This window comes from Homalodisca vitripennis, chromosome 2, assembly GCF_021130785.1.
Source record: "Homalodisca vitripennis isolate AUS2020 chromosome 2, UT_GWSS_2.1, whole genome shotgun sequence".
Lineage (NCBI taxonomy): Eukaryota > Metazoa > Arthropoda > Insecta > Hemiptera > Cicadellidae > Homalodisca > Homalodisca vitripennis.
Window position 1 is genome coordinate 106,346,697 of NC_060208.1, and position 13,517 is coordinate 106,360,213.

The window sequence follows — 13,517 nt, forward strand, 5'->3', positions numbered from 1 at the left end:
CTAAAGTTTATAAAGTATGAAGATAGGATTTATATAACCAATATCAATTTTTAATCTAGAATAAGACTAGAGCTTATTATGATGTTATTTATTAGTCCAGGAGGTTGACGACAAGTGTTCACCATATGTGCACTGCAGTACTAACATTGTTAATTTAGTTTGGTTACCAGCTGTGTTGTTTTGAAGTTTCCTAGCTCGGTACTTGTTTCAATACTGGTAAAAAAGTAACCCATGTAAGTGGCACATCCTGAACCTGAATTAGAGGGAGCTCACATCCACCATCTCACAAGGGGGGAGGGAAGGATCCATCTGTTCTTCTCCCACCACACTCATCATATTGAAGTCACATGGTATTATGGAAGTGTCAACCAAAACGATGAAAATAATTATATTATGAATTTGATTATAAAGAAGTTTTTTTTCCACAATTACAAGTGCTTCTCAATATTTCTGAATTCATATTAGATAATTCTTAAATTCCAAACTGTACAAATCATAACATTGTAAATTTACATGACACTCGATTTATATAGAAAGCAATTATAAAAGCAGATGAAAATAAAATGTTTATATTTTCTCTGTTGTCCCTGCCAGTACATAGTGGTAATCTGACCTAAATTCATGGTAACTAATATATTTACTTCACTTTTGGACTTGTTTACTCTGACCTCTAATGGCACAATGATGTAATTCCAACATATACACAACCAAGGAAACAGATTTTAACTAAATTAAGTTAACACTAATTTTATTTCTGATTATTTTTATTTTAAAAAAGGGAAGTTCTGGTGGGATATTTCAATTTACTAGTCATAACCATGATTAATAGGCGTCAGAGTATCCATAATTTTACATATCTTCTACTTTACCAATCAAATATATCTCAGGATTTTATCTTCCCAATTTTGAGATTGGTTTGAAACTATTTGAATCTATCATTTCTAAAAAATTATTTGAGTTTTTAAGACAGAAAATGCTTGAATTGTAATTTAACAAATTAATAATGTTAATAGCAAACATATTCCCTTGTAAGTTGTTCAGTATTTAAGAAGAAAGACATAATCTCTCTCTGAATTTGTCACTTATGTACTCTGTTGATGATGAAGTCTATATTAAAATAAGTATTATGTATCTATTTTTCTACTTAATTGAGAAAAGCTCAATATTATGAAAGTTAACAAAAAACCTTCCAGTTTCAAAACTGTAGATGTGTACTTCCATTTTGTCTAAAAAGTATACTGTAATCAAGTGCTAAAAAATACTTGGAAAGTTACAAAACATTGATTTAAAACAGGGTTTTTCTATTGAAGAATTCCATAAAAAATATCAATACCAAAATATCATTCTCATTATTTGTTTAATACTAATAAATCGAAAAGTAATTAGGGTTTACCTAAGAGAAAACTGTATCAGTTCTCAAGTTTTAAGCATTTCGTAATGTTTTTATTGAAACCCTCTTGTTTTCAACTACAAACTAACATAGTTTAAACTAGAGATTTTAAAATATAAATACAAAACTGCTTACATTATTTATTTTTAAGTTTTGCTGCAAATTGTGTACATGGTGTGTTTTAAAAAGTTAAGTTCTTGGTTTGTGAAGCAAATTTATTTATTTGTCTTTACTAGTGATGTCTTATTTAAAGCAGTCTGTATGAGCAGTTTTGAATACACCTAGATGACCTGATAGTTCACATTGAAATTGTATGTGCTAAATTTATTATCTGGATTTATGTCCTTCGAAATATATCAAAGCTTTATACATCTGATATTTTAATTATAGCGTACTACAGATTAATATCTCCATACTTGTTCTACGGACATTTTTTGTGGGGCAGATAAATACCATGTAAAATTATTATTGACTTTTGCATTACATTGTAATATATACTACTCTATGAGATATTGTACATTTGTGCCAGTGTTTCTTCCAACCCTGAAGCACTTTTGAACTACTTTTCAAGATTAAATTTAATTGCTTTGGCGATTCTGCCTTATCTCATCAATGGTACTCTTAATGTTTTTGGAACATTAAAAAGTAACAGTAAGACATGATATAGTCAGTATGGAAAGTAAGGTATCGTTACAGTTTTAGTTTTGGCTAAGCAATGAAATGTAAGCATGTGCAAAAGCTATGAGTTGTTTTGTTTCAAATCTGCGCTTTTTCTGAATTGCTTCACACAAATTGAGTTAAACTTTCTGGCAAAAACTCATGCAATATGCCATTTGAATTGAAGATTGAGCTTATTATTCACGTTTAAAAAGGTATTAGTTGAATGGGCTGAGACTAAAACCTCTGACCATCAGGTCAAACTGAACAAGCATCCTTGGGTCTGCCCCACAATGATGGTGACAAACGAAAAATATCTTTTAAGAGAGTACCTACCAGAAACTGATCAAATCAGTCTGATCACAAGTGCCAAATAGATCTGAAAATATTATCACTTAACCGTCATGATGCAAATTAATTAAGCAGCATTCTCAATTTGGACATTGACCATTGCCTTATATTGGACATTGACCATTGCCTTATATATATTTTTGTTTTCTTTATTAATCCACTTATCTGAGCTGTATTATTTCTCATAAAATGTTATCCTGGACTCAAATAATTTGCAACAGTTTTATGAAAAGTATTGAATCTCAATGTAGAACCTGGAAAATCTAAAAAATAATATTTTCTCTCTCAAAGAACTCAGACCCAAAAATACTGTGAACAGCTTTTTGAATCAAGAGTTGCTCAGTCCCATCCATTGTATTTTACAACCCATCGTCCTGTTTGTTTACATCACTAAAATTTTTTAAAGAGAACAATGTAACAATGCCCGATTGTGACAATGTGTGGTTTGAGCAATATGTGTTTGTGAGCCGCTGTTAAACCAGGAATGTGTGGGATTGATCTTGGTTAATCCTATCCTCACATTGTATTGTGGTGTTTCACATGCCTAGACTACAAACAAGTCTTGTAAACAAGTTGTGACCTGAATCACAACTTACTTTCATCCAACAGTCAGGAACAAAAAATGTTTATAACAAATTAAATAGTATCAATAAATCGCATAGCACCTTTAAAACAATTCCGACATGGTTGAACCAGCGACGAGGACATATATTAGATTGATATTACAAGACAGGTTTTATACTACTATATATAAAGTTGAGGATCTCTCTTATTTGTCCTTTCTCTAATTGGACACGTTAGTTTCAGACAAACAGTATTTTCTCCAAATGGTATTCTTCACCCTGCTACATACAGATCAGACTTGACAAATGAGATACGAAACTGGTTCTTATAAGGTGTTAGAGGTCTTTTAACCTCTGACCCTAAAAACAATGACCACTGTCTGTAGACAAAGGCGATTGTATTACGACTGGGAAGTATTCACACCTATGGTCCCTCTAAAAGAGAATCTGTCTTTTGATCCTTAGTTCAGATAATAAAGCACTTGAAAATATCTAATACACCTATTAGCATACCTATAAGGGACATTGGTGATAAATACCTATGAAATTTTAAAGTTTATTTGAATTGAAGAAAAACCTTTTTATTCTCAGGATTTGGTTTTTTTATCTTCAGTTACATTTTTAAAGGTTGATTGTACTTATTAGCAATAGGAAACCTAATTATTGTGTATTAAGTCTATAATAGTAATTATGTAGGTTCCTATTGCCCTCTGGTAAGTTTGGCAAAGTGCTAATAGAAATGTTCGTTTGACAAACACAAAAGTGCTTAAATTATGGTTTTTGGTAGGTGAGGGTACTTTTGCTTTCTTTTCAAGGGGGATGGGATATAACAAATGTTTTAAACCTTCGAAACCAGACATTTACGTTTAGTGATGTTCCGCTCAGACTGGACATCAATAAGGTTGCCCAGATTTAAGTGACAGTTTGGTTTTGGCCAGTATAGGTTCAACTTGAAGATACAGACCAGCCAGAAGTGAACCCTCCTGGGCATAAAACTGGATACTTAGTTTTAAGAAGTTTTATTAAAGGAAAAGTTAGGTTAAACAAAGTATGGATGGGATTATCAAAGTTTATCTCAAGTTGAAATGAATTAATTTTATTCTTAGATAAATTAGTTAAAAGATTAATAATAATTTATATTCAAGGTTTTATACCTGTAAAAAGATCAAACTAAGTATAAATCTCTTAATTTACTTGAAACAGATGTTTTCTTAACTTAGTTCAACAGTCAGGTACTTGTACCTGGACATCATTCCAAAAATAAATGAAAATTCAGGGTCGTGTTTGGGAGTGAATAAGGATGTAGTATAGTAGTTTTCCACCTAGATTTCCTTTTGGAAAATTCAGAGGGTAAAAAAAAACAGCGATTTTCAACTTTATTTCGGTTTGTGTCCTGTAACTCAAAAACTAGAGCCAGGCTAAGACATGTCCTACCACCTGCCCAAGTGCAGTGGGGCCTCTGTAAAATTGTCTGAAAAAACTGGTCTGAGTATGGGTCTGGTCCTATGGGAAAATCTTTCCAGTAAAAGTTAAATGTTCTTTAAAATTCTCTGAACAAACATATTTTTTAGCCTAGTAGCTACTGAAGTACATAATCAAATTTCTCTAAATGTTCAAAGTCTTCAGCCCCTAACATTTCATTTTTCAATACGCATTGTTTTTCCCACTCGGATAGTAAAACAGGAGTATAAAGTAAAGTAAAGTAAAGATGTCTCATTTTACCAGGCGAAGTTAGGACTAAGAAGCCCTCTCTAACACTTAACCAGGGGACCAACGGATTAAAGGTGACTTCCAAACCACCACCAACGGCCGGGCAGGCGGACTGCTTGCAAGGACAGGATCGCTCAGCGGTCACCCATCCACGCTCAACGTTGCTTGATCTGGTTATCTTGCGAGTACCACTGTACCCGCTACACTACGCCATTGGTAGTAGTATATTACCGCGGTCACTTATCTTTCTTTCAAGGCTGAATTTTACTTGTTGCCTCAGTGACCACCAGAGAGCGTGGTTGTAGGTCGTGGTGACCACACGTGCAGTATGAACCCCGCTTAATCAGTGTTTGATCTAGTGTCGCTTCTTGATGAGTATTAGTGTAAAATACAATATTATTTAGGGCAGTAAATGAATATGATTATGGTGTGAACTATTATTAGGGCGAGCAGGAGAGGTGTTGGCAGGATTTAGGGCTGGCCGATTGATGATTTATTTCTAGGAATGATTTATGATAAAACAATTGTATATTTTCTGAAAAGGTCAAGAGTAGACAAGTCAAGTGTCAATTAGCATTGTAATAATTAATTCAATCAAACATTGGTAATCGTATTTTATTGGATTTATTGTGTAAGTAACTGTGTATCCTAAGTATCCTCATCCAACAGAATAATATAATTAAATTCGTTATTTGTACCATTTAACTGAACATTAAAGCTGGCTGTGTTAGGTATGAGGCCACTCAGATAGACAATCGACACCTTAATAACCATGGTTCCAAGACTTATTTTACAGACCTCAGGGGTGGACCTCCACAAATATATCTATGTATATTATGTATACTCCCTACCTTGTACCATCCACCTCATTGACCCACTCCCCACCATATTTAGGGAGATATACCTAATGAAATTAATTCTATATGCTAAAAAAGAAGTAAATTTTTGAATTAAGTACCAAATCCATTTCAAGAGTATATTAAATGAGTCCACTGATAAGATACACATTAAATTCTTCTCATTTAATTTGTTGTCTTCACAGTTTTCACATGTGGTGGAAAGTCTTCAGGTATCTGATGGAGCAATTGGGTTATAGAAAACTGTCATCACTCTTTTCAAAGAGAAAATATCCATGGCAGAAACATGAAATTAGGCATACGTAATACCTCCATGACTTAAATAAAATAACTAAAGCATTTTAATGAACATCAAAAATCTATGAGTTGAAATAAGATTGCAACCACTAAGAAAACCATATTTTTTGTTTCTCAACATTCCAATGGCCTAGAACAACGGAATAAAAATATACTTGGCTTAAACTCTTCTCTGACAAATTCAATATTTTCCATACAGATCAAATGCCTAATAAGGGCTGCAAGCCCTAGAATATCTATTTTTTCTCTACTTCCAGGTGTCCTAAAGAGTTGAAATTTGACACACATGTATTATGCACTCAACAGACTATCGGTACAGGAAGTACATTAGACTGGAAATAGATCACAATGCCCAAAAGTAGTTGTTTTTAAACAAAAGTAAACTTTTCAGACAGTTGATGCATATAACTTCTTGAGCGGTACAAAAAGGCAAATGCTAATACAATTTCAGAAATACTTTAGACCAGAGGCATCAATTCCCAGAAGTAGATGCCATTTCACTGAAGAAATCTTTTCATACCTATACATGTATTTTCTTGATTTGGGCAACAATATAAATGATACTATGACACCAGACATTTTTTAGAGCAGAATTAATTTAAATGCCTAGAAGCAGATGCCTTTGCCTGAAGTAACCTTTCAGACCAATGTCTGCATATAACTTGTTGATTGGGGCAACAAAATATATAAACATGTCAGAGATATCTGTCACTTGAACTGTTAGAACATTAAAAATATATCTGATTTGAATTTTCTTCTCCTCTAGGTATAGAAATGGCGGCAGAGAACATATTTCTGTTCATCCCAAACATCATCGGATATGCGAGAATCGTCTTGGCAATCATCTCCTTCTATTACATGGCAACCGAATGGTCTGTGGCTGTTGTCTGCTATGTGATCTCTGGTCTACTGGACGCATTGGACGGACACGCCGCACGGTACTTCAATCAGAGCACTAAGTTTGGTGCCATCTTGGATCAGTTGACTGACCGCTGCGGCACCACTTGCCTGTTGGTCACTTTGAGCTACTTCTATCCCAAGTACATGTTCTTCTTTCAGCTGAGCATCGCCATTGATATCTCTTGTCATTGGATATACCTCCACTCTTCGTTGCTGCAAGGGAAGACAAGTCATAAGTTTATTGACCTAGGGGAAAATCCGATCATGAGTGTCTACTATACATCTAGACCGGTTTTGTTCTTTATGTGCTTCGGGAATGAGGCATTTTTTGCTGCTCTGTATGCAATGCACTTTGCCGAAGGCCCGATTATCGCTGGGATGGGGTTGTTCCGACTGATATGCTACCTGGCAGCCCCAGTGATGGCTGTAAAAACGGCAATCTCTTTAGTCCATGGGTATGTCGCGTGCTGCAACATCGCTACCATTGATGTGAAGGAACGAGAAGCACTCAAGCAAAAATAAGTATGATCAATAACACTTCCTTCCACTTCTGATTGCATTGTATTTATGTATTGTGTTCCTTGGACAAGTTGTTTGTTATCTTTCTTGAATCCATTTTTCCACTAAATTAAATCAGTTTAGATTAATTAATTAAACTTAAGAAAGTTTTAGAATCAATGCTCAGGAGTGAAAAATCGTTCTAATCCATTTGGTTTATGTACTAAAAATAGCAACATTGTACAATTACAAAATATTATAAACTCAGATATCAACTATTTTATTTTTATTCACAGATAAATTAGAGGTTAAAGTGGAATCTTATTTTATCTAAAGTATATGTAGATTTCACCCATGATCTTTTCGGCCAAAGGAAACCTCCTCAGATCTTTTTTTAGATCAACATTGCTTGCTTTTCTAGTAAAAAATAAAGAGGTATTAATATATTTCAATTATTAAAAACCTTGTAATGTTTTTTACCTGTTAGGAAAGATTTAAAAGTCCCACAGAAAGTCCTAGCCAAGCTATGATGATATGACATAATCGACATAAAAACGTTTTAAAGTATTTCACAGGAAATATGTTTCTCTGTCAAGTAGAAAGGTTTCTTAGCTGTTACGGGAATATAGGAACTCTTGAAGTAGTATTATTGTTGTATTTGATGTTAAGTGTATTATTCAATTTACTGTTATAGTCTATAGATATTAAAACATTGTGCTATATTTTGGTATTATTTTAGGAAAACATTGTATTTTTACATATTTTTGTGTTAATGCTTTAACACTAATATAAGGCTATCATTTTAGTAAATCCTGCTCAATCACTGTTAAAAGGTTATTGTTTAAATCAATTAATGACTACTGAATTAAATAGCAATTACTGCCTTGTTTCAGTTTGTTTTACATTTTGAAAAATTGTAGGTTATCAAAATAGTTTAATATCACATTATTCAATATCGTGACCATTATATGAGTGTTAATATTGTAAATATTATCTTTACCTTTTTTTGTTTTCATATTACTGTAATTATCATTGTTCTTATTTTTTATGTCATAAAAATCATCACCACACAGACGTATAAATATTTGGCATTCCATGAATTTAATGTAATAGCATTTACAAGAATATTTATAATGTAATTTTATATTACAAGTTAATATTATATTTTATTTTCAGACTTATCCCTTATAATAAAGAAATCCCCAATGTTTTACATTCCAATAAAAGTGTTAATACGGTATGTCAATAATTTTTATTTGAATTATCAAAATTTTAATATGTCACCAAGGAATAAGTTTGATATATATGTTAGATCAGTAATGTGTAATTATTCTTAAATTTTTTGGTATGGATTTGAATAAAAATTAATTTTACAAATGAATCCAATAATTGAGATGATCAGTTTTTATTAGTAACATTGTCATAACTTTTTATAAAAACAAATTGTTTTAAAATCAGTTTTGCACCTTTTATTGGTTTTCAAAACTTGAAACTAGTCAATATTTTAGTATTTATATATATATATATATATATATATATATATATATATATATATATATATATATATATATATATATATAATTTTATTGGAGTACATTCTTGTATGATTCTGTGTTAATAGTATGTTTATCATTCCTAAAATATTTGCTTTATTATTGAAAATTATTATTTCTTTAGTTTTGTGATAATTTGTCTTACTCTTTTTGTACATAGTTCTTTCTTTTCATTCCATCTCTTCTGTACTTCAAGCTATATTACTTAACGATCAATAATTATTTTATTGATTGTCTTAGTATAAATTTGTACTTACGTTTTGTGTGAGCATATATTAAGTACAATGCATGCCCTATTTTTGTTCCTGTTGAAGTGTTTAACTGAAGGTGTTAATTTAGTGCCAAAGATTTTGAAATTAAATGACCTATCTGTTTTTTACGAGGTTTGTAAAATAAATAAGTGAAACTAATCCAATATGCTATGCAATGTACCATGTGCATTGCTGACTTGCCTGTCTAACTGTAGTTGTAACTGTTATCATGTTGTATAGGTTTTTCTAGTAAATTGTTAAGTACTGTGCAACAAATCAACATTAAATGTTTGATACAATTGCAATCACTGACATGTTGAGCACTAACAAGGAACAAATGTAGTCCTTGAATTTGCTGTATCTACAACCAAAGTGCAGGTGTAAAATATTTTTAACTGCAGATAATTGTGGTTCCAGATAGTCTTCCCAAAATTAGTTAAGTTATTTACATGTCTGCACTTTCAGGTGTGTATTCTATTCATGTCATCATTGAAATTTTCTATTAACTATACTTATTTAATATGAATAAATTCGACAATCTATGTTCATTTTAAAATGTACCAATAATTTTAAAAAAATAAAACAATCAGCCAATACAATGAATATTAGCAAACTGTACTACACGTGAGGGATCCCCCCCCCCCACCTTGTAGACATTATAGATCACACAAAGGTAATTTGCTTGAGCTTACTTTTTCCTTCAATGGAAAATCTTGAAAACATCCTGTAACTATTTTGAATAAGTGCTTCCTAGAATATTCTATGTTAGGTAATCTGCATATAAAACTTTGTTTATAAAAAACATATAAGCATATAATGAAAACATACATGTCTAATAAGAACAACACGTTCAAAATAGAACATGAATCTATTATAAGTGCATAAATGTAAATGTTTATATCAGGGTATATTGCAGAACTGGGTGCATGGAACAAGGTTTTAATTATAAAAACAAGGGAGCAAGTGTTCAACAGATGTTGAGGTCTTGTGATGAAATATATGTGAGAAATAAGACGAGCTCCTAAGCTATTAATGTTGATCATAAAAAATATTAATACATTCTGAAATGTGCAGCAGAACTGCTGTGGTGCAATCAATATATTATATGTTACAGTCATTATCATCTACACAGTTTTGGCAATCATAATAGACAGGAACTGTTCAATGTCGATTTATTCATGTATACAAACAAGATACCTTGCATTATCTCTGCAATCTCCACAGCCATCATGCCAAAATTCCTAATAAATAATCCTAAAAATATCAAGAATTTCTTAGCTATTTCTTATTGAATTTCACTAAAAACTTGATTGTCACTTATTACCAAGTAGTTCCACAAATTTTCATGTTCAAGGCTAGAAAAAACCAAGCAGAACCATAACAGCCTCTACAGTTATACAGCTGAAATATGGGATTAATTCATGTATTTATTGGAAGTACCTCACATTAATGTTTTAATGAGTTATCATTTGTTCATGTTATGCAATATTTTCGAGCTCTCTAGGAAATCTATTGTTGAGTTACCATATTTAAAATAATCATTTGTTATTGTTTTAAGAAGCAGCAAATTGTGAATTTTTACAAGGGAGATTATTGCGTTGTGAGTGTAGTGTTAGGATCTAATCATTGTTCTAGATAATTTTCTGATAGTAGTTGTGACTTATTGTAATCACTTCCTGTTGTTGATATTGTCAATGCACCAATTAGATGAATATACTGTATGTTATAGTAATAATATTGTTTTCTTACACAACCTTAAAACTGTTACAGGGATATTCCGGTTTAAAATTCAATTGTACATTTGATTTCAGTATACATTTTTAATGACTATGGCACAGAGTTGTTTTTGTCTTTTAAATTAAGTCTGATCAGGGTTTTTTGCTTTGAGAAGACTGCTAAAGGTGAGTAATCTTAAAATATTCAAAACTATATATTTTGTACGTATCTATTCCCATACGAACTTTAAAATAGGCCTGTACATAGGAACAGCAAGAGCTACCTCATCAAAATCTTAAATTTCAAAAGCAGGCTGTAAGGACTATGTAAAGCCTTGTCAAAGTTTGTTTCTAAAAGAGCCAGTGGGGTAACACTATGATTTACAGTATCTCATTAAAAACCTTATAGCTAATTTAATATTATAGTTAATTGTTAACAAGAATATTTATTTTAAAATTGTATTAAAATAAAAAATTAACATTATTACAAAATTTCAAAGCTTATTTTTGGCTTAACACGTTCACGACGTCAGGGACATTGCCGATGTTTTGACCCCACTTTATTACAAAGCCTAGTTTTGGCCATAACCTTCAAAAATGCGTATCTTGTTTTTTTTTCTTAAATAACTATTGTTTTACTGTCCAAACATGATATTGTCAACATAAATAACAAAAACATATCATAAACCACTTTTTTTACATATTTAAATGTGTACCACCGGTGGTACATGACGCCCATAGTTTTGAATCGATCGCTTGTGGGCATCGTGTATCACTTGGCATGGTACACAGGTTATTTTACTTGTCGTTGGTAGACTTGGGTTTTTACAAGTCTGTCAACTGATGGGCGCATGAAACACCTGTTTGTTTGGTGCGCTTTTGCTGCCTTATTTGCGAGGTTATGTCATACAATACTCCCGCGGTTTTATTTTCAACTACTGTTTCGTATTCTGTTTGATATCTGGTGTTGTTATTGTCATATGTTCTATAAGTTCTGATTCTAAAGAGGTCATTAATGTGATAGTTAAGTATTAGATAGTGGTGTATTGTGTGAGTAGGTAAAAATGAGTGGAAATATTGATGACGATGCCATTGATAGATATCTTGATCTACATCCAGCAGACTTGACTGATTTTTCAGTGTCAGAAAGTGAGTATGCTCCTTCAACTCATAATGGAAGTGATAGCTCTGATTCTGAAATAAATGGACCTGCAAGTACAAATCCTGAACAGCGTAGGGGAAATGGGACAGGAAAGGCGTAATGCTGAAAATATTGATGACCATGTGGAAAATGAGGATTTAGAATGGATCGAATGTACAGTGGATGAACGTGAGTACACTTTTGCAGACAACAAAGGGATTCAATACGATTTTGATCTGATTCCTTATCAATGTTCGAATAGTCACCGACGAGCTGATAGATCTCATTGTAACTGAAACAAATCATTACGCCCATCAGTTTTTAGCATCCAATCCTGTGCGTAGGAGGTCTTTTATGAGACTTTGGTGGATACTACACCAGAGGGAATAAAAAATTTGTTTGGCATACCGGTACTAATAATAATGGGCCTGAATCCGCTTCCTATCATCAGACTCTACTGGTGTGCTGATGAAATGTTCAAAAATTACTTCATAAAAAAGCACATGAAACGGGAGCGTTTTGAGATGCTTCTGAAATGTTTACATGTCTATAATAATGAGGAAGTAATTCAGGAGGAGCCTAGATTGGATAAATTAAAAGCGCTTCTAGATCTTGTTAATGCCCCAATTCCAAGCCGTAGTAAATCCTGGGGAAACGGTTGTAATTGATGAAAGTAAGATTCCCTGGAGAGGACACCTGATCTTTAGGCAGTACAATCCCCAGAAATCACACCAGTATGGTGTGAAAGTGTACAAACTATGTACCAGCAATGGCTATACAGTAAAACTGAAAGTCTATGCTAGTAGATGGCATAACTGGTGGTGAAGGGCATGCCCAAAAGGTAGTAATTCATCTTATGGAGCCTTGTCTTGGCAGGGTACGAATCCTCTACGCAGACAATTTTTATAATAGCTTCCCCTTAGCAGAGTTTCTCCTAACAAAGAAGACATACCTATGCGGTACACTGTGGCAAGATCGCACAGGCAATCGTAAAAACATTATAAAAAAGAAAATTAAGAAAAGTGAAGTTGTAGCAAAGAAAAACGTAAAAGTGATTTGTTGGAGGGACAAAAGAAGGGTCTTAATGATTACAACTCATAGTGAAGATAGTGATGAGTTGGTGAATTCAAGAAGAAACAACAGAAATGGCACTCCGATAATGAAACCTAAATGTGTTTTGGCATATATTGCAGCAAAAAAGGAGTTGATATCTCCGACCAACTCAGCTCTTACTACAGCTCATTACGGAAGTCAACAAAATGGTATATGAAAGTTACAATCGAAATTCTCTTGGGCATGTGTGTTATGAATTATTTTGTGCTTTTTAATATCACAAAAGAAAAAAAAGATCAGTGGGACTTACTGAAATTCAGGACCCAACTGGCAAAGAAGCTGGTTGCAATCAAGGGAGTAGAACCACAAGATGTTGAAATAGTTGCTCCGCAAGAACCACATTTTCCAGGTAATAGTTCATTTCTTTTAATTGTTTACTTATTGACATATTTATAGTATATGTATACTTTATAAACTATATTTTTATGATAAGTTTCTCACATATAGTTTTATAGAACTAGTCCAGCTTGTCTCCTCTTCAAATCCTGTATTACCTCTTATCCAATCTACCCCTTTGTACT

General features: G+C 32.6%; 1 protein-coding gene across 1 annotated transcript in view; it reads left to right on the forward strand.

Moving 5' to 3' along the window:
• LOC124354508 (CDP-diacylglycerol--inositol 3-phosphatidyltransferase) overlaps nt 1-8,604 on the forward strand; it is a 66,836-nt gene extending 58,232 nt beyond the window's left edge. The window contains exon 2 of the mRNA XM_046805021.1: nt 6,592-8,604. Coding sequence (XP_046660977.1) covers nt 6,600-7,247 — 648 coding nt within the window. The 5' untranslated portion in view covers nt 6,592-6,599 and the 3' untranslated portion in view covers nt 7,248-8,604. The remainder of the gene's footprint in view (nt 1-6,591) is intronic.
• The last annotated feature ends 4,913 nt before the right edge of the window (nt 8,605-13,517 follow it).